The sequence below is a fragment of the Cavia porcellus genome, unplaced genomic scaffold, assembly GCF_034190915.1.
Source record: "Cavia porcellus strain 051 isolate PalLab524CR breed Dunkin Hartley unplaced genomic scaffold, mCavPor4.1 scaffold_7, whole genome shotgun sequence".
Lineage (NCBI taxonomy): Eukaryota > Metazoa > Chordata > Mammalia > Rodentia > Caviidae > Cavia > Cavia porcellus.
The window spans coordinates 25302408-25324107 of record NW_026947490.1 but is presented as its reverse complement, the minus strand read 5'-3'; the positions used below and the strand labels follow the sequence as shown (position 1 = coordinate 25324107).

Below are 21700 nucleotides of genomic sequence, written 5' to 3'. Positions count from 1 at the left end.
AGTGTCTTCTCTTATTTCATTTCTATTTTTTAATTCCATTTTGGGAGTGCTGTTTATAAGTTGAGAAAGGTGGGTTGCTTTTGTGGAAGTTTTTCTTATTTTTTTTCCTACTGGGGACTGAATAAAGGACTTTGTGTTCCCAAGCATGAGCTTATGCTGCTGAGATTGTTTGGCTTTTTCATGTTTGTTTGGCACTATGACACCATATTTTCTGTGAGCATTAGTTAATGTCAGTTATGAATTATCAGAAATGATGGCTCTTTTGAAGAACTATGTCAATTTTAGTTATTGTGCTACCAATAGCATCAACCACAGCCTAGACAGTAACAAAATGAGCCAAACTTTATCTAGCAACATATAAACACATGAACTAGAATTAGGATTGTAGAAAAATTGTGAAACAAACCAGATAATTATTTGTAATATGTCAGTCTGCAGTGTGTCAATTTTTCTCTCTTAGGTTAAAATTAAAAATTGATTAAAGAGAAAATCCAGAAGTGGATGAAGAGAAAGAAATTAGAAGTAAATTTGGAGGACAAAAGTGGGTGATGTCAACTTAATGGGACTTGTGTAGAAGACTGAAGATAAAGAGAAATTGAAGACATAAAGGAAAGAACAGAACGGAACCACACCTACAAAGAGCTTAGGAACCACATCCACACTCATGTATAAACATAGGGGAAAGAGAATAGAAAATTAATGAAAAAGAAAAAAAAATAGTCCACTTACAAAATTCCCTGTCATTGAACTAGTAGACAACCTTTGGAGATAGAGTTCTGAATAATGCTAATTTATCTTAATGGGAACCCAGCAGTTTATTTATGATGAAGTAGTGGATAATCTCAAGCAGTTTCTATGCGTGTGTGCACAGCTAGGAGCTGCTAAAGGAAGCCAGCTATATTTCTGGGATCTGAGTTTATCCAGCTCATCTCCAAAATGGCTTCTAGCTCATTTCTGTTTCACTGTGGGAGGAATAAGTCCTCAGCACTCCCCACAATCCACTGCAGTCCTCTACATCTGCTGATTCCCTGTACTGCAGTGTCTACCTGCCTAGGCTTCCATGGTCGGCAGCCATCACTGTTACCATGACCATGCACATCCAGGTTCAAACAGCTCCTCTCACACAGTGAGTCCCTCTATCAGGGAGAGGGTGCCACCCTCTACTCCATTCATCTTCATTGAAGTTTTTCTTTTTTCTCTCTGTGGGCTTCAATTCAATTTTAGGTTCTCCCTGGCTCCAGGTGACCCATTTTCTTCCTTCTTGTCTTCTTCATGATGCTATATTCCAGCATCTTGATGGCTACACTCAGAGAGTCTGTATTCTCTACTATTTACCACACCATCATCTTCCCAGTGGTCCAGCACCACGTGCTGAATAGGATTTTTTTCTTCCAGCATAAGCTTTTAGTTCTTTTTCAATGATCTAATACCTGAATATGTCTAATGATATTTGTTTTTCATTTTCTTGGATTGCCCACGTAGCTGTTTTTTTTTTTCTATAACCATGCTGTTTGCATGGCTAACTTTGTAATGTAGTTTGATGTCAGGTATTGTGATGCCTCTTGTTTCACTCCTAGTGCCCAAGATTGCTTTTGCTATTAGGAACTTTTCTGTTTTCACATGAACAGTAGAATTGTTTTTGTTACATCTGTAAAGTATACTGCTACTATTTGATTGTGACTTACCTAATCGATAAAACAGCTTCAGAAGTACAGCTTTTCAGCAATATTTTTTGGAGTATTCAGAAACAAAGGACATCTCAATTTTCCACATCCTCTTCAGACTCTTCCTTTCAGACTACTGCAGTTTTGTTTGTAGGGTTCCTTCACATCCTTGCTTTCATTAATTCCCAGGAAGTTCACTTATCTTGAAGCTATTGTGTTTTTTCTTTATCCTGTTTATTCCCATACTAATGATTTTTGTGTGTTGATGTTACATCCTGCTGCAGTGGTATTATGGTTTGTGTCTAGATGTCCCTGTAAAGCCTCATGCAATCATAGAGTTTGGGCTTTTCAGGGGTGGCTGGATCCAGTTTGTGATTGATTGATTGTCCCACACTGGGGTTAAAGGTGTGAATGCTACAATAGCAGTTCTGTGGGCTATCTGCATAAAGTATGAGGTACACAAAGAAGCTTGTGCTTCTACCTCCTAGTTGTTTTTTTTTTCTTGGCAACAATGAAATGTTGGCTGTCACACACCTCTGCCTTGCAGCTAGTCAACTGTGTCTAGTCTTGTCTTCTCTTTTTTTGTTTTCCTTACTTTTTCTCTACTTTCCTCTATCCCAGTTCTTTCTTTTTGATCAGTTTTATTAATCTTTACAATAACAGTTGTAGATACGGATTGTGTATATTCTTTCATTTTCTTACACTATGGAAACAATCTTTTTTCCCTTCCTTTTCTTTTGTTTCATGGTATTTTTGTGACAGGGTTTCACTATGCTGCTCAGGCTAATTTGAACTCAGTTATATCCCAAGTTGCCATTGAAATCAAGGTGTTGCTCCTGGTTCAGATTTCTGCTGAAACTGTTTAATAATTATATGAATCTTTGTGTACTACTTCAGTTTTCTATGTAGAATATCAAGTCATCTTCCAATAATGATAATGTAAGTACATTATCCATTATGTATTTCTTTTATTTGTCTGTATCTCTGCCTCATTGCTGTGACTAATGTTTCAGGTACTACACTGAAATGTCTTTAGTGGCTATCATTGTCACACAGCTGACTTTAGAAAGAATGCTTTAAAATATAACATTGTACCTACTAGAATATAAAATAAATAAAACACTTGATGTCATAGGTTTTAGAAAGGATATCCTAAACAGAACCACATTTGCAGAACAAATAGCAGCAATAATCTACTACATGGATTTTATCAAATGAAAAATATTTGAACTGGGAATGTTTTTGTACGCCAGTGATCCTAGCACTGAGCATGTTGATATAGGAGGTTTGTGGTAAGTTTATTTATGTATTTTTTATTTATTTATTTATTTATTTATTTAGGCACTTTAGCATAGTACTTGAAACGTTAGTCAGAGCAATCAGGCAGGAGATACAGACAAACTAACCACAAATAAGAAAAATATATTTGTTTATCTAAATAAATAAGTACAAATACAAATTCCATATGGCCAAGACATTCTCCTTCAAAGTATCTCACAGAATGATTTAATATCATCATACTACATTGATACATACATATCCTTATTTATAGCAGCACAATTTACAATAGCTAAAACTGGAAGTAACCTGTGTAACCATCAATGAATAAAGAAAATATGGTATCTATACAAGATGAAGTACCTGTCCACCATGTAGCAGGTGAAAGGCATTTGGAGGATAATTGACACAGCGGTAGACCATACTGTTAGTGAAACAATTAGACACACATCTTAGTCTACTTACTGACCCCTCTTTCCATTTTTGGCTGGAAGAGCAAACATCTCATGTCTTTGGTGTTTTATGTCACTAGGTTTTAATATATGTATCAAAATCATGATGACGTTGAAAATATATATGATTAATTTGTTAGTTGTATCTTAATTAAGGGACAGGGAAGGACGAAAAGTGAAATTTGTACACGGGGCCACTAATTTGTAGAGTTTGTAATCTGACACACTTTCTGCATCCACCACGCAGTGATCTATGGATCATGGTTTGAGCATGTTCGTGATTGGCTGTCTATGAGAGAGAAGGAAAACTTCCTGGTGCTGAGTTATGAAGAACTTATCAAGGTAACCTGTGTGGTGCAATCAGCACACACCCTCCTCAATGCCTGCACTCTCTATGACAGCTTTATCTCAGTAATTTGGATTATGCCTTTCTTTTCAAAGTTTACACTCACAACGATTCAGGAGGTGTGAGAAGACCCCTACTGTCTTATTTCCCTTAATTGTGTCTCTCCCTAAATCTGGTTCATGATTTCCTCGGGTTTTCTACATTGTTTCAATTCACAATGTGTAAATAAATTTTCCACATCCAAAGCCAGGTAGTGGGACAATTTCTAGGGGCAGAGCTTATGAGGCTACTGTTAAACTGGAGAGTTCCAGAGATGTGTCCAGTGCTCTGTAATTTCCGTCTCACTGATTTAAAAAAAGGTTCACAATATATGTGAACATTTTGAGTGTTAAAATACTGCAGGAGAGGTAAGGAGATCAGGTAATTCTGTAATCTTGAAGGTAGGAAAAGGGATGTTGTTGAACATGAGGGATAACTTCTAGTATTCTGTAGTTTAAAAGGATAACTGTAGTTGACAGAAAATTAACTGACAAAGGCATTTCACATTTCCCAGCACAAACAAATGATATTTGTGTGATTGGAAAAATCTGCCAAAAACCCAAACTTGATCATGACACATTGCATAAACATTAATATGCCATACTGTACTTCATGAATTTCAAAATTTGCTATACGTTTTTATAGGTACATACTCAAAGGTTGATATTTAAAAGCACAGATTTTTCAAGAATTTCAATTAGGCTCCCAGCAAGCAGTGCACCTTTGTTGCCAACTCTGTGGGTGGTAGGACATTGTTTGTCAAGGAGCCAAATAAAAGCATCTGTTGGTGGGTGAGGTAAGCCAGTGCTGTACTTCTGCACACAGACACATTGAACATAAGGGACACCATTTAACCCAAAAGGAAACGGAGTAAAACCCAACAGAAAACAGAAGTGGGTCATTTCACTGACGAAGCCTCTGAGTGGAATCAGGACAGAAGCATCCAGTAACAGCAGACCACTGGCAGGGGGAAATGAAGCTTGAGGGAAATCAGCTCTGAGGTAGAATCTAGGATACCCAGACTTTGCCTAGGTGGTTGCCAAAAATCACTTAGTGCAAAAAGGACCAGAAAAGCTTTTATGGCCTGAAGCACACAGAGCAGCCCTAACTCAGTGGCAGAAGTAAGGAAACCTACTTGTCCTAGTGTTGGGCAAGGGCATGTCTCTTTTCCAACAATGAATGGATAACAGAAGCCACTGGTGTGGAAAAGGGACTGTCAAGCAAGATTTGGAAGAAGATGACTGCACACAGATCTGGGAGAAAACCCTGGATTTCACTAAGAGTGTGACAACAACTATGATAGCATCAAAGGGACAAACATTAAGGAAAATTCAACACCCAAAACATTGTCATCTGAATACCACTACTAGCTCCCACAATTAGAGAACAATATCAGCACATAACACAGCACAAATTCCATGGAAAACTTGGCACTACACAACACATCACTATAATGTGAATTCAGTACTACCAAAGAATTGTGGGCATCAGAGGAATTTTGCTCTCTTTCTCTTTCTTTTGTTGGTTAGTTTTCTTTATCCGGCTGATTTGTGGAGGATTTTGTTATGCTACAGTGGTTTGTTTTTGATGCTTGGTTTTTCTTCGTTTATTTTATTGCTTTTGTTTTGACCAATTAGATTTCTTACTTGTATGTTTCTTTTGCTCTATTCATCTTTCTCTCTTTCCTCAACTGTCACTCTCTGTTTATGATATCTTCATGTGAATGAATGTTTTATCAGTATTGTATTGTTTCAATATTGGTTATTGTTTGTTCATTCCATTTTCTTCATTATTCTCCAGCCTCCCAAACATTGACTGAAGGTCCTTGGCATGTCTCTATTGCTTCTACTATATTTCAGCTACTTCACAACTCTGCTTTGTTACTTACCCTTCTTTAGTACCACTCAAACATCTTAAAATCAATGTACAAGGGGAAACTCACTGCATACCAGTTTCCAGAATATGGTGAAGCTATGTCATTGCAGAGACTGCTCCTAAGGTTAAAGGTTCCAAATTAATAATTAGCACAGTTTTTCAGTTGCTAAGCAGTGCTTGCTGATATTTTCATTGATAAGTGCTCTTTCATAGCCAGGATGCCATAAGTGCTTTAGTCAGTTTTTCCATCTTGTATGCCAACATTGTGATTGGGTTAAAAATCATCACCATTGTGCATGACCAAAGGTCAGAGTGCTAAGCCAAGTAAATATTAACTTCTGAAACTCAATAAAATGAGATGTTAGGAACTTGGCATAGACATGGAATCAAGGATCACCTAGAGGACAGCTCTGAGGAAACAGACACTTTACAGGGGAATGTGAATGCTAGGGACAATGCTACCCATCATAAGAAATCTATGAAAAGAGATTTCTATGTACACAGAAAATAAAACATAAAAGCTGACAAAGAAAGAGGCAAACTGCAACAAAAGACATCCACACAACCCAACCAAGTAAAACACAGAGCACAATGAGTCAGACAGAATTAGAAGTCATACACTGGATCTTCCTGAAATGATAGAAGCAGAAATGAAAAAAAAATACATATGGCTATGGAAAAATTAAATTCTCTGGTGAAAAATGCAACAAAATGAAAGACACACCTAATGTATCTAGAGAGACACAAAGAATTAGAGGAGCTCAGAAAAAGAAAGGAAACCAAGTATGTCCAATAGAAGAAAACAATCCCACTGAAAATATGTGCAATATGTTGAATGAAAGTGAAGACAGACTATCAGATCTAGAAAACAGAATTTGGTTATTGACTACAAGATAACAGCAATATCTTAAAATAACAAGGGACAATACAAAATCCAAAAGAGCTGAAAAATTAATGAAAGAAGAACAACACAAATCTTAGCTGAATTAACAAAAATGTGAGATAGGTCCAAAACCATTAAAATTATCTTCGCATAGATTATAGCAGATAACTTCCTAAAGATAAAGAATTTTACATTTAAATAAGTGTGGGTTATCCCACTCCAATTATTCATGCCCAAAATCCATCTATATTATGGCATATAGTGCACAAGGTCTCAGAAATTTGGCACAAGTGCACAATAATAGTAAATGATGTTAGAGAAGAGAAACAGATCATTTATAAAGGAAAGAACATCAGAATCACAGCAGACTTTTCAACACAAATCCTGAAGTCATGGAGAGCCTGGAATGACATATTTCAAGTGCTACAAGAAAACAACATCCAAACAAGATTGATACACCCTGAAAAAGTATCTGGTACAATTAATGGAGAAATAACATTCTTCTATGGCGAAGGACAACAAAAAATTCATAATCATTTACCATCCTCTGCAAAATACGCTGAAAGACATTGTAAGAAATGTTATGAACGAGTCCAAAATTACAATACCATCAATGAAACAAAACCAGCAGTCAAGAAAAACAATTTTTCAAAAGGGAAAGAAGGATACCAACAACAGGAATATAAAATGAGAAGGGTAATCAGCATGCACCAGTGATAACTTTCCAGGTAAATGTTCTCAAATTAGCGATGAATGCAAACATATGAGAAAAATAAAGAAAGAAAATTCAGCTATATGTTGCATACAGGAAACATATTTAACTCAAAAAAAAAGCATAGACTGAAAGTCAAGGACAGAAATCAAGAATCCCTGTTGCAGGAACCCACCAAAACAAGAAAAGCTACTGTATTTGCAGACAACATAAATTTCAGGCAAGACCGATCAAAACAGACAAAGAAGTGTTTATGTGTTTAGGCAAAACCCAAAGAAAAAGCAAAACAATCACAAATATATATATATATGCACCAAATACCAGTACACCCAACTACACAAAATCAATAATAAAGGACATGAAAAATATAAATATAAGCACAGTTTTAATGTGGGAACTTAATATTTCACTATCACACAAAGATCAAATAGGGAAAAAATCAGCAAGGATATATCAGAACTAAAACAAATATTCTAACAAATGGACATAGTAGATTTCTATATAGTGTTCCACAGCACAGCATTAAAATACACATTCTTCTCAGTGGCACATGTGAAGTTCTTTAAAGTAGAAAACACTCTAGCTCATAGAATTTGTCTAAGTAAATGTAAAGGACTTGAATTAATCACGTCTATGATTTTACCATACGAAATGTAATTAGAAGTCAACTGCAAAAGAAGCCGTAAAATGATGTATGCATCTAAAAATTAGATTACATTCACCTGAACAACTAGTGTTTCACATGAAATTATAGAAGAACTTTAAGAGTTTCTACAATACTTCTCAGGAACTGGGAATTGAACTCAGGATATCATACCTTCCAGGCAGGTGCTGTGAGACACGTTCTACAATTAAGTAATAACATTTATACAACCTGTAGGAAGTTATACGATTCAATAAAAGCAGTCTTAAGAGGGACACATATAGCAATGAACTGTCACATCAGGAAAATAGGACAAACTCACATAACTTAACCTTGATCCTCAAACTCCTAGGATAAAAAAGAACAAATAAATATCAAACCTCAAATGAGAGGTGCAATTATAAGTAATAATGAGTCAATTAAATGAAGAGGTCACTTGAAAAATTAAAAAATATATTGATAAGCCCTTAGTCTATTTATCAAAAAGTCAAAGAAAAAACTAATCAATGAAGGAAGGAATGAAAAGGGTGAAATCACAATGGATCTTGTGGAAATTCAGAACGTCATCAATATTTATTTGAAGAACCCCACTGCCATGGTTTATGTTAGTCACACCCAGGCCTCATGCATTTGCACTGTGCCTTTGTGATTGGTTCACAGTGTAGTGCTCGATTGATGGTGCCAGTGCTTCACCCACATACAGGTGGAACCAGGATATGATGTAATGGCAGGAAGAAGGTGTGTCTGGCTCTCTTTTGCCTGTTTCTGCCTTGCTGTTCATAGGCACCATAAATTGCAGCCCAGTCATGCCACCTTGCCTTGAAGCCAACTGAGTGTGGACTGAAACCTCCAAAAACTGTAGGAAATAAACCTTTCCTTTCCCAACTTTGGGCTTCAGGTATTTTGTTTCAGCAACCAGTAAAAAGTAGCTAAGAAATCTACTCTAGAAAGATGAAAACACAGTAGAAACATGAAGGTTCCTAAATACAAAGGAATTACTTAGTAACTGAGTCAAAAAGCATAAAAATGCTAAATGACTAAATATTAGTCCGTGAAATTGAAAATTTAATTAAAATTTTACCTTTAAAGAAAAGCTCAAGTGCTGGGGATTTAACTCATTTGTGTAAGCACCTGCCTGGCAAGTGCAAGTCAAGAGTTCAATCCCAAGTACAAAGGGAAAAAAAGCAAAGATTGAAAGAAAGAAAGATAGAAACACAGGAAGAGTGAAATAAAGAAAACCAAAACAAAGAGAAAAAAGGATAGCCCAAGGTCCTACTGAGTATACAGATGAATGTTACAGAAAATAGTGATTTATTACCATTAGTCATGAAATTGCACAGCAAAATTGACAGGGTAGAAGTATTGCCTAACTCAATGATGGAGGAAAATAGTACCCTTATACTAAAACCAGAGAAAGAAACAACCAAGAAAGAATACTACAGGCCAATCTTATTCATGAACATAAACGGAAAAATCCTGAATCAGATAATGGCAAACAGAATGTAGAATATCATCAAGAAGATTATATATCATGACTAATTTTGATTCATCCCAGGAATGATGAAATGGTTCAACATAAGCAAATCAATAAATATGACACAACATGCCAAAAGATCGAAAAACAAAATCACATAATCATCTCAACACACATAGAAAAAGCACTTAATAAAGTTCAGAAGTCTCTCAGGTTAAAAATCCTACAGAGGATTTCAGTACATGGTCTTATCTCAATCTGACCAAAGTCCCCAATGACAAACCAGCAGCCAACATCATACTAAACAGGCAACACCTGAAAGCTTTCACTTAAAGAACTACAGAAGGATACCCACTATTACCAATCCTACTCAACATATCACTGGAAACATTAGCCAGAATGATTAGATAGGAGAGAGAAATAAAAGAAATAACAATAGCAAAGGAAGATGTTTAATGATAATTATGTTCCAATGACATGATATCCTAAAAGAAGACATAAAAAACCTAACCAAAAAATTAGTATGCATAATAACTGAATTCAGTGGTATAGTTTGATCCAAAACCAATACTCAAAAACTGTAGCATTTCTAGGCCCCAACAATAAACACACAGAGAAATTTAGGGGAAAATACAGCTTTCACAATGGCATCCAAATGATGAAATACTTAGGAATAAGTATAAGAAAGGAAATAAAAGATCTATATATTGAATATTATAATAATTTCAAAAGTCAGATCAAAGATACTACCAGAAAATGGAAAGATATCCCTTGAACATGGATATGAAAACTCACTACAAGGAAATAATAAAACTGCAAAAACTATTATGCATATATAATGCAACTCCAATCAAAAGGCCATTAATATCACTTCACAGAATTAGAGAAAACATTGCTAAATTGATTTGAAACAAGAAGAGGCCAAAAATCAGAAGAACAATTGTGAACAACATAACAAGTCAAGCAACATAGCAAATCATGATCTGAAATTATATTACAAAGCTAATATGTCTAAATCAGTATAGACTGGCAAAAATTAGACTTGAGGATCAATGGAACACAACAGAAGATAGGGACACAGTTCCAAACACACTCAGCCACCTATGCTTGGCATAGAAATGAAATATATTCACTGGAAGAAAAAGAGTTTCTTTAATAAACTGTACTGGAAAGAAATGGTTTTTCCCATTAAAAAGACTAAAACTGGACATGTGTTTATCATGTGGTAAAAACTAAGATTCAAATAGATCTATGACATAAATATTAAAACACAGACAGTGAATTTTTGGAAGAGAAATAGAAATTTTGAAGACACAGGGGCAGGCAAAGACTTCATGAGCAAATTCGAGACCACACTGGAAATACAACAAAGAAGCAACAAATGTGATCTCATTAAAATGCTTATACACAAAAAAGGAAACTACCAATTCAGTGAAAAGACAATGAATAATCCCAGAAAAAAATATAACTATTTGTCCCTCAGACAAAGGATGTTTATCTAGAACATATAAAGTATTTTTAAAAATCAGCCTCCCCGCATTCAAAGACCTAATGCAAAAAAGTCATCTGAGATGAATATAACACTTCTCAGATGAAGAAATACAAATGGCAAATTAATATATGAAAAAATGTTCAATATCATTGGTCATTCAAAAGATGCAAATTAAAACAATACTGAGATTTTATCTCATTCTAGAAAGAATGGTTATCATCAGGAAATCAATCAGTAATAAACTCTAGGAGATATATGGGAAGGCGAACCCTTTTCCACTGCTGGTGGGAGGACACACTGGTGCAAGTACTGCGGAAATCATTGTGAGGAATCAACAAAAACCTAGAATGAGAGGTCTCATTTTAACCAGCTATTCATCTTCAGGCTATTTTTACATATTAAACAAACCATATAAATTAGCACCCATGTTTCTGGTAGCAAGATTTGTAATAGCTAAATTTGAAACAACCCAAGAGGCTATTAAGTTAGAAATGAATAAAAATATGTGTTTTGTAATATAATGGAGTACTACACAGTCACAGAGAATTATAAAGTTGAGACTTCCGTAGTTAAACTGAGGCATCTTCAGATTGTACTCATATGTAAAATAAATCAGACCCACATGTGTAAACATCATTTTGTCTCACCTGTGTGAGAAAAAGAATGAGTAAGGAAGATCCAAAGTGTCCAATAAATATTGTGAATGGGGAAGAAATTGTTGAAACGAAAAAAGAAACTTTGATTGGGAAAGGGAAAAGAAAAGAAAGGGAAAGGAAAAATATACATAAGATAAAATAGTTGCAGATCTACTTTCTCTTGGTTTACTTTAAATAAGATTTGTGATAATTTAGTTTGGACAATACTTCATGCCTATATATTATAATTCTGATTAAATACCATGAAAATAATTATACAAAATATATTAATTATCACTATTCTTCTAACATGTTTTGAAACTCTTTTATTTTTAGTTGTATTGTTTTCTCTTTAAAATAAACCAAAGCAAATGGGATGATATCTCTTGCTCACTGAATGAGGAAACAAATAAAATAAAGATGCTCATATTCCCAAAATTTTCCTACAGTTTTAATGCATTTTTTACCAAAATACCAACAGCATAATTCACAGAAATACAGAAAACATTCTCACAATTTATTTGAAATGAGAAGAGACATGAAAAAGTAAAAACAATCCTAGGAAATATGGAATGGCAAATGACGTCCCAATAATTGACTTGAAATTATGCTACAAAACATTGCAACAAAAACTGCATGGTCATGGCAAAATAAAAAACAGAACAAAAGTGAAAAAAGATCAGAAAACAAATCCAGGCAAACAAACAACAAGATAACACAGACCTGAGAATCAAAGAAACAAATTATAAGATGCATAAACAACACCAAACCTGCTCAGGCACCTCATCTTTTAAAAGGGGGCCAAGAACTCTCACTGAAATAAAGATAGTCTCTTTAATAAATAGTGCTGTAGAGCTGGTGATTTACCTCAGCAGCCCAAGCACCTGTCTTGCAAGCACACAGTCGTGAGTTCAATCCTGGGAATCAAATATATATATATATATATATATATATATATATATATATATGTAGTGCTGGAATAATTGACATTCCGCATACCAGAGTATAAAACTAGACCCATGTCTATCACCATGAATTAAACTAAAATCAAAATGGATCAAAAATATGAATATTAAAAAATATTAACTCTTCTAGAAGACAGAATAGATAGAAATCTTGAAGATATCACTGTAGGTAAAGATTTTATAAAACAAACTCTCTGATCTGATGGGACATTCGACAAAGAGTAAACACCAGGAATCTCACCATAGTATCAGTTTTTTTGCACAGCAAGAGAAATTACCAAAATGAAAAGCACCACAGAGAGTGGGCAAAAATTTAGCTGATTGTTCTCCAGTCAAATGACTATATCTATAACATATGAAGAATTGAAAATAACCAGTCATCAAATTCAAAAACCTAATCCAAAAATAGGCATCTGAGTTGAATACATATTTCTCAGAAGATGTACAAAATGCAAATTTAAAAATTTTCAACACTAAAAGCCATTCAAGAAATGAAAGTAGAAAGAACACCTAGATTCTATCTCACTCCAGAAAGAATTGTTAGTTTGAAAGAATCAACCAATCAGAAATACTGGAGCAGTTATCAGAAATAAGTTACTTTTTGCACTACTGGTTGGAATGTACATTGGTACAATCATTGAAAAAATGTTTTAGAGATTCCTCAACAAACTAAGATGAGAGATCCCATTTCATCCATCCATTCCCTTCTGGGTGTCTTCCTGGAACAATTAAAACCATCCTACCACATGGATATATGAACACCCATGTTTATAGCAGCACCGTTTGCAATAGATTATCTTAGAAATAACCAGATTTCCCAGAAACTGAGAAAAGGACAAACGTGTGTGATTTTTTGAAAATATGATGCAGTACTATTCATCTTAATAGAATGATAAACTAAAGCCATTTCTATGTAATGTGATGCACCTTGAGAACATACTCTTAAGTGAAATCAATCGAGCTCAAATGTGCAGATGTCACATCATTTCACAGGTATAAGCTACCAAATGTGTAAATAGAGAGCCCCATATATAAAAAATATTTTGAAACAGGTTAAAGTATTCAAATGTAAGAGAATTAAGAAGAGGGTTGGGGAATGGAAGGAAAAGGAAATGAAGAGTCAACACTCTAAAATTAGATAAAACATAGATGTTTAAATATCACATTGTTTCTCTACTGGGAGAAATTAAAATGGTAAGTTCGGACCAAAATGTCTACCAAATATTTGGAAATAGGAAGAAAAATGTTCAAATGAGAAGGAAACAAAAGGAAGACCGAGGAGGAAAGAAAGAAAGGGAATGGAAAAATGGAAGAAATGGAAGTAAAGCTTTATTAAATAAGACAGGAAAATAGGTCAAATGGAAGGGCGGGTTTGGGGGAAAAAAGAAGAATAAAAAGTACCGTGTATAGATATAAATTTTCTCTATGTGGTTATTATGCACATCTAAAATGTACCAATAAATTTTGTAATAATTAAGGAGTAATTGTGAAAATAATACCATGCTATTAAACAGTGGAAAAGAGAATATAATACAAACCCTGGCTTTATACTCCAGGAGAGAAGAAAGCTACCTATCACCATCCTCTGGCTATTTCAGTTCTGGCTTCTGTGTTTGCATCAATTCTGTCTGCTGCAAGAAGCTGTGGATCCTGAGCTTAGTATCTAAAAGGGCTTGTTTCCACAACCCTTTTTCATATCACAGAAGGCACATATCTTTGCTTATTTCTATATCTGTGTGTCCTTCTTGGTTATTAACTGGGTACCATGCCATAGATATAAAGCAAAATCTTTCTTGTTATAAAAGCTACTTCCTTGATCATACTCTACTAGTAAATAGTAATTTTTGAGATCATGTATTATGGGATCGTGTAAATGCTTTGTCTTATCTAAACATTACTTGAAACAGTCAGTGTTTTGTTTTGTTTGTTTGTTTGTTGGTGTTAAAACTAATTTTTTCTCTAGTTCCCACTTTATATCTCCTTGCTTAGGATTATTGTGGTCTATCTGTGTTTCTAAGACTGGCAATGGAAGGTCCAGGTCCTGTTTCTATCGTGTGCTGTAGGCCATCACACTTGGATTTCCTTATCTTTGCATGACGCACACAGTTCAGGCCATCTCATTTTTACCTGTCTCATTTCTTCCTCCTCTTGAAGCAACTCAAATTTTTCTGTCTTTGATAAATCTTAATTTCTTTATCATTCCTCTTCTCTGAGTTAGATAGCTCCGTTATTGTCTCCTCCTTGTCCTTCCTCTTCAATGTCTCTTCATTCTTGCTCTATGATTTTTATTGGTTTTTTTTTTAGGACACAAGAAGCATTGTAGAGAAGATCTGTCAATTCTTAGGAAAGAAGTTAAAGCCTGAAGAAATAGACTTAGTCCTCAAGTATAGCTCCTTTAAATTCATGAAAGAAAATGAAATGTCCAATTACAGCCTGTTGCCTAATGATCTTACTACTGAGGGTTTCACATTTTTGAGAAAAGGTAAGAAACAATGCACTACTTTCAAAATATATCAGGGGACATTGAAGACATCCCTCTTGACCAGAAAGAATGTGGATAGTTAAGATGCCTACGCTTTTCAACTTTGTGCTCAGAGTAGACACCAATTAAGCCTTAATTCTCCATTCTCCAACAATTACCTTCAAGGCCATATTCCCAGTGACCTAAATTTTTTTTGGAAAGGTTTCACAAATAAAATTTACACCATTTCTCGGTAGAACCAAGCCTCATACCCAAGTGTTTCAGCTACATTTAGGGAATACATTCAAATCATTGTAGTAGATAATTTTTGTTTACTCGATTATTATAATTTGTGTCTTTTTTATTCTGAAGTGCAGCACTTGGCACAGGATAGAAATTTGTTTTTAGTTCTGGGATCAAATTCACTACATCATATTTGCCATGTAATCACTCATGCCATGTAATTAATTCCCTGTCCTTCTGAATAGGTATTCTATGATATTTTAACAGTAGTTGTGGACTGAACAGAGAACAATGAATAAAATATAATATTTCCATTGTTAATTAAGTTTTAATTACAATAAATGTATGGTAGTGATTCAATACTTAACTGATTAACAGTTTGAAGCTGTTAATTCTACAGCCCTAAACCACTTAACTATGATAACAAGATCAAACCACGTTTGTTCAAAATTTATTGTGTCATATTATAGCTAAGTGTTACTAGTTATTTTTTTAAAGAGAAAATTGGGACACACACATAAAAGTAGGATAATTTGGAGAAATGAAACAAGTTGGCCATCTACAATAAAGGGAGAAGTCTGCAACACATGCTTGCTCCAGGACCCTGTAAGAATTCAGGACCCTCAGAACCATTAGCTAACATTCCAGCATCCAGAAATGTGAGAAAATTAATGCTTATTATTTCAATCACCCACCCAGTCTGTGTTATCTTGTAATGACAGATCTAGCAAAAAAATACAAAAGATTTTTAAAGATTTTTGAGTCAAGTAGAAATATAAAAAGAAATTCAAACCTTCAAGATATGTAGGTCTGTGAATTATTCACATTCAGAGTGAGATGCCAACACAGAAAAACTGGACATGCCCACATAATGTAATATGTTAATGCACATGGCAAATGCTATTGACTCGTGCTAACCAGTAAAAACAGACATGATGAGAAGGAACAGTTTCAAAATGCTTCAAAAGATTGAGCCACTCTTGCAGTGAACAGATTATACATACAGGCTCTGCTGGGAAGGAGGGGGTGGAAGGAAATTGTTTCTGTGCAGATAGAAGTGTGAATTGTAGGCACACAGACATGGAAAGGTTATTGGCTCTGAACTGGTCTCTCAGCTATGCCAGCTACTTTCTCTGTATCAAATGAATCATAGGAGCTGATCAGTGAGATGTTCTGAAGTCTTAAACCTGATTACCAAATCTGATCTACATTTCTATGCTTGGTTACCCAGGCGTTGTGGGAGACTGGAAGCATCACTTCACTGTAGCCCAAGCTGAAGAATTTGATAAAATATATCAGGAGAAGATGGCAGGATATCCACCAAAACTGTTTCCATGGGAAGAATGTTGAAAATTTCTACACGTTATTTGGATACTGCTGTGTTCCTGACCTTGTACTTCTGCATGCCTGTGAGATCATAGCATTAAATTTAAGATTTTATGGTGAAGTCTTTTATTATCAAATCATCACATTTTTGATAGCCTGCTTGTTATTTCATTTTTCCTATATTACTTTAAAAGCATCTATACTTTAGAAATTCTTCATGTTCATCTGTTACTGTGAAAAAATAAAAATTATTCTAAACTGTGTCAAACTCTTTTTTAATTTTATTTTTTTTGATACCAGGAATCAAACTCTATCCTTACAATTTCCAGGCAAATGCTGAACTGCTGAACTATAATTCAGGCCCTGTTTTGTATTTTAAAGGGGAAAAATAGAAATAAAAATAAAGTTTCTTAACAGGGTAGAAAGAAAAAATAATAATTAGTACATTTTGTATTTCAGTTTCCATATTAGTTACTCAGACTACAAGATACACTCATGACATCTTTTCCATAAATGTTAGCACAAAGTTTTCTTTTCAGTGAGAAGAAAGAATTAACATTATAACTGTCTTTACTGTCGTGTGTGTGTGTGTGTGTGTGTGTGTGTATTTTCCTTTCTTCCTTTTGTTTTCCCTCACCACAGTGTCAACATGTTATGGAAGATACAAAATCTACAAGCATCTAATGCTATTTTCTATCACATGTACTTCCAGAAATCATTGCTATCTGACTTCAAATATTATAGTTACCAGTGTTGCTTTATTGTTTTATTTGGTGATGTGACATGCTAAGTAATAAGCAATTTGTATTAATGGTATATAACACAAGGAATTGATGAACTCACATTTTTATATAGGGCTTTTTATTTGTTCTTTATTCATGCTCATGTATGCACTCTACTTCAGAATAGTATTGAGATTTTAGACATCATTTAGTTCAAATTCTTCTGTGAAACAATTCTCCACTGATTTTCCTCTATTAAAACCTTACTTATGTGGACATGGTGCAAACAGATACGTCACTTTTCTGAGGTCATATTGTTTCAGAATCCAAGAGATCAGAGAGACCAATAGGGGAACTATAGGATTTCTTGGGTTTTAGGTGCACACTGGCTCATCTTGACCTTGAGATGCCCTAAGTGATGGCTAAGTAAGACTCAAAGGAAAAGCTTTAATTTTTACACATTTTCCTTTAAAGGTTTTTCTTTAGAAACTAGAGATGGAGAGAAGCACCAAGTGTGCAGAAACAAGACATTAAAATCAATTAATAATTTAGCCCCAATGAAGACTGAGCCTTATGAATTTTGGTAGAACAGATGTCATAAATTCTTTTCAGGAAACAGTTGCCAATCTTATCTGTAACAGAAGTCATAGGTATAGGGAAGGAGGGGAGTGCTTTCACAAGGAAGGCTTCGGGCTGGGAGAGCTCTTTTTTCATTTCTTTTACATTTTTTTATTTAAAGAGAAAAGATGCAAAACACAAAAAGGGTAAAAATAATGTAGAATGTTTAAAAATTAACGTTAAGAAATCACTAGTTGATAAATTACATTCTGTCATCTTAGAAAAAGTTGTTCAAGTGCCAAAATGAAAGCATAGATAGTGGACAATCAGTCAATGAGAGTGCAAACCATTCTATTTAAGGATCCAATAAAAACTTAATAATATGATTATCTTACACACTTAAACCTACATGCAGTTGTATCATTTAGAGCACTTTCCTTCTCTTTTTTTTTTACAATAGCTATTACACATTTTGATCTTATTACTCTGGCAATTGCTATTATTGTTTATACAAGAGAGGCAATGTGATATTTATAAATATGATTCTTATCTATTTCACTTATGAGGACAGTCTCCAATTGTTTCCATTTAATAAAAGGCCTCAAGATCATCTATTTTATGGATGAGTAATATTCCATTTTACAAAAATACCACATCTTTTTCATCCACTGATTAATTGCTGTGGCTTTTGGTGGTTTCCAAGATTTAGCTAATACAAATATTGCTGTTATAATCATGGATGCACATATATCACATGACATTTTCAGGTTTTCATTGAAAATATCCAGGAGGGAAATAGCTGGATTGAATGGAACTTCCACTTCTTGTCTTCTGAAGAATCTCCATACTGAATTCCATGGTGGCTTTACCACTCATCACTCCAAAAACAATGGACAATTGTTCCTTTTCCCCACAGCCTCACCCTCATGTGTTATCAGTTGATTTCTTGATGGCAGCTGTTCTTTCCAGACTGAGATGAAATCTCAAAGCTGTTTTAATTTGCATTTCTGAAATGACCAGTGATTATGAACGTTTCTGCATGTGTTTATTTGCCATTTGTGGAGTTCTGTGAGTTCATTGCTGAGAGACCCCAGTTGTCTAGACCGCCTTTTCTATTTTAGTTTATTTTTGTCTTTCTGAACTGCCTTCTCTAATTTGTCCTGGCGGCAGCGTGCACACGAAGGATCCTGGGAGACCCTCAAGCCACGCAATGAGGAGGAGCTGGGCGGATCCAGAGTGCCTGCAGAAGCCCGTTCCTTTGTCTGAAGGACTGAATACTTCTGCAAGCAGGGAGGGATCGCAGGTTCCTGAGGCACCTCAGCCTGTGGTGAGTGCCCAGCACAGTCTGCCCAAATCTCAGACTGTTCCGGACACCCCAGGCTTCTGGGTGCAGTGAAGTGGAGCAGTGGGTTAGAGGCCACTACAGCGCCTCCCCATCCCTCCCGGCTACACTTGGAAGTCTGCTGAGCTCCTGACGGATGGGCGGGCCTACACTAACCCCCGAGCCCAGCCCCGCCTAGCCATCTGCATGCTGAGGAGGAACTGGGCAGATCCGGAGTGCCTGCAGAAGCCCGTTCCTTTGTCTGAAGGACTGAATACTTCTGCAAGCAGGGAGGGATCGCAGGTTCCTGAGGCACCTCAGCCTGTGGTGAGTGCCCAGCACAGTCTGCCCAAATCTCAGACTGTTCCAGACCCCCCAGGCTTCTGGGTGCAGTGAAGTGGAGCAGTGGGTTAGAGGCCACTACAGACGCCTCCCCGTCCCTCCCGGCTACACTTGGAAGTCTGCTGAGCTCCTGACGGATGGGCGGGCCTACACTAACCCCCGAGCCCAGCCGCGCCTAGCCATCTGCCTGCAGAGGAGGAGCTGGGCGGATCTGGAGTGCCTGCAGAAGTCTCTTCCTTTGTCTGGAGGACTGTGGATATCTCTGCAAGCAGGGAGGGATCACAGGCTCCTGAGGCACTGTGGCCTGTGGTGAGCACCCTAACCCGGCTGCAAATGAAGAGCTGTGGATCTTCCAAGGGGCAGGTGGGCGCACAGTGTCCCTGAGGCCCAGCTTGTCTGGAACTGCGGAGTTCTGAGCAGACAGAGGAGGGCCACTGGTTCTGTAGGCCCAATGGCTTGGGGTAGTGCGGTGTCAGAGTCTCAGTAGCTCCAAACATAGAAGGGGATTTTCAACAGATCCTGAGGAAGCTTTCAAATAACACTTGAAACACAGAAATATAGAAAATGACAAAACGAAAGACCAAATTACAACCTCAAAACTCCAGCCCATCTCAGGAAACCCTAGGAGCAATGTATATAGAAGAAAATATATCCCATTCACCTCATATATTGGACATAATAGCTACTGAAGTTGACAAACAACTCCAGGAAGCTTTAAAGAAATTCAAACTCGAAATAATCTCCCAGATAAAAGAAGAAATGATAAAAGAAATGAAAGAGATTCTAAATATATCTAAAGAAAACACAGATAAAAAATTGGAGGAACTAAACAAAAAGATACAATCCCTAGACGAGCAATATAAGAAACAAACAGAATACATAATGCAGATGCACAGAGATATACAGGAAATAAAAAACTCCACTGAAAGTTGTAAAAACCGCCTTAATGAAAGTGAAGATAGAATTTCAGACCTTGAAGACATGATTGCAGCTAGTGAACAGGAAAGGAAAGATCTTTTGAAAATAACAAGGAATCAGGAAACAACAATTCAACAACTGCAAGACGATGCAAAGAAGAATAACATAAGAATGATAGGGATTAATGAAAGAGAGAGAGACAACATAAAGGATGTCAAGAGGATATTTAGAGAAGTAATAGCTGAAAATTTCCCAAGCATGAGATCAGAAACTGACATCAAGATCAGTGAAGCATATAGAACTCCAAACAGTCATAACCAAAATAAAACTACACCCAGACATATAATAATCACCATCCCAGAAATCCAACATAAGAATAGATTATTAAAAGCTGTCAGAGAGAAAAGACAGATCACTTAAAAAGGAAAACCTATCAGAATCACAGCAGACTTCTCAGCACAAACGATAAAGTCAAGAAGAGCATGGAGTGAAATATTCCAGATCCTAAAGCAAAATGATTTCCAACCGAGACTGATATATCCTGCAAAACTATCATTCAAAATAGATGGTGCAGTACGATACTTCCATGACAAAGAACAGCTGAAGAACTTCATGAACACCAAACCGACCCTGCAAAAAATATTGAAAGACAGTTTAGATACACAAAGGAAAAAACCACTAAGCAAAGCAAATAATTAAACAGAACAGAAAGATAAAGATGCAACAGCAGAGAGATAACATTCCTACAATTAACCAGCATTTAACAGTAATAACCATTAATGTAAATGGTCTCAATGCACCAATCAAAAGAAACAGACTAGCAGAATGGATCAAGAAACAAAATCCAACCATATGCTGTTTACAGGAAACCCATCTAACCCAGAAGGATACTCACAGACTGAAAGTCAAAGGATGGAAAACAATTCTTCATGCAGCAGGAATCCAAAAAAAGGCAGGAGTAGCCATTCTGTTTGCAGACAACATGAAATTTAAACCAACAATGACCATAAAGGACAAAGAAGGTCACTACATACGCGTAAGGGGAAAATTCCAAGAGGAAGAGATAACTATCTTAAATATATACGCACCAAACTCCAGAGCACCAAGTTATATAAAACAATTATTAACAGAAATGAAAACTCAAATTATCAGTAACACAATTGTAACAGGAGACCTTAATACGCCATTGACACCAAGGGACAGATTGACCAGACAGAAAATGAGCAAAGAAATAACAGAACTGAATCAGACCTGTGAACAAATGGGTTTGATAGACATATACAGGATGTTGCACCCCACAACATCAGAATACACATTCTTCTCAGCAGTACATGGATCATTTTCTAAAATA

General features: G+C 35.8%; 1 protein-coding gene across 1 annotated transcript in view; it reads left to right on the top strand.

Annotated features, from left to right (window-relative positions):
- Std2 (3-beta-hydroxysteroid sulfotransferase) overlaps positions 1–16751 on the top strand; it is a 37085-nt gene extending 20334 nt beyond the window's left edge. Inside the window, 3 exon segments of the mRNA NM_001172826.1 lie at positions 3642–3736; positions 14763–14940; positions 16394–16751. Of these exon segments, the coding sequence (NP_001166297.1) occupies positions 3642–3736; positions 14763–14940; positions 16394–16512 (392 nt within the window). The 3' untranslated portion in view covers positions 16513–16751.
- Positions 16752–21700: the final 4949 nt, after the last annotated feature.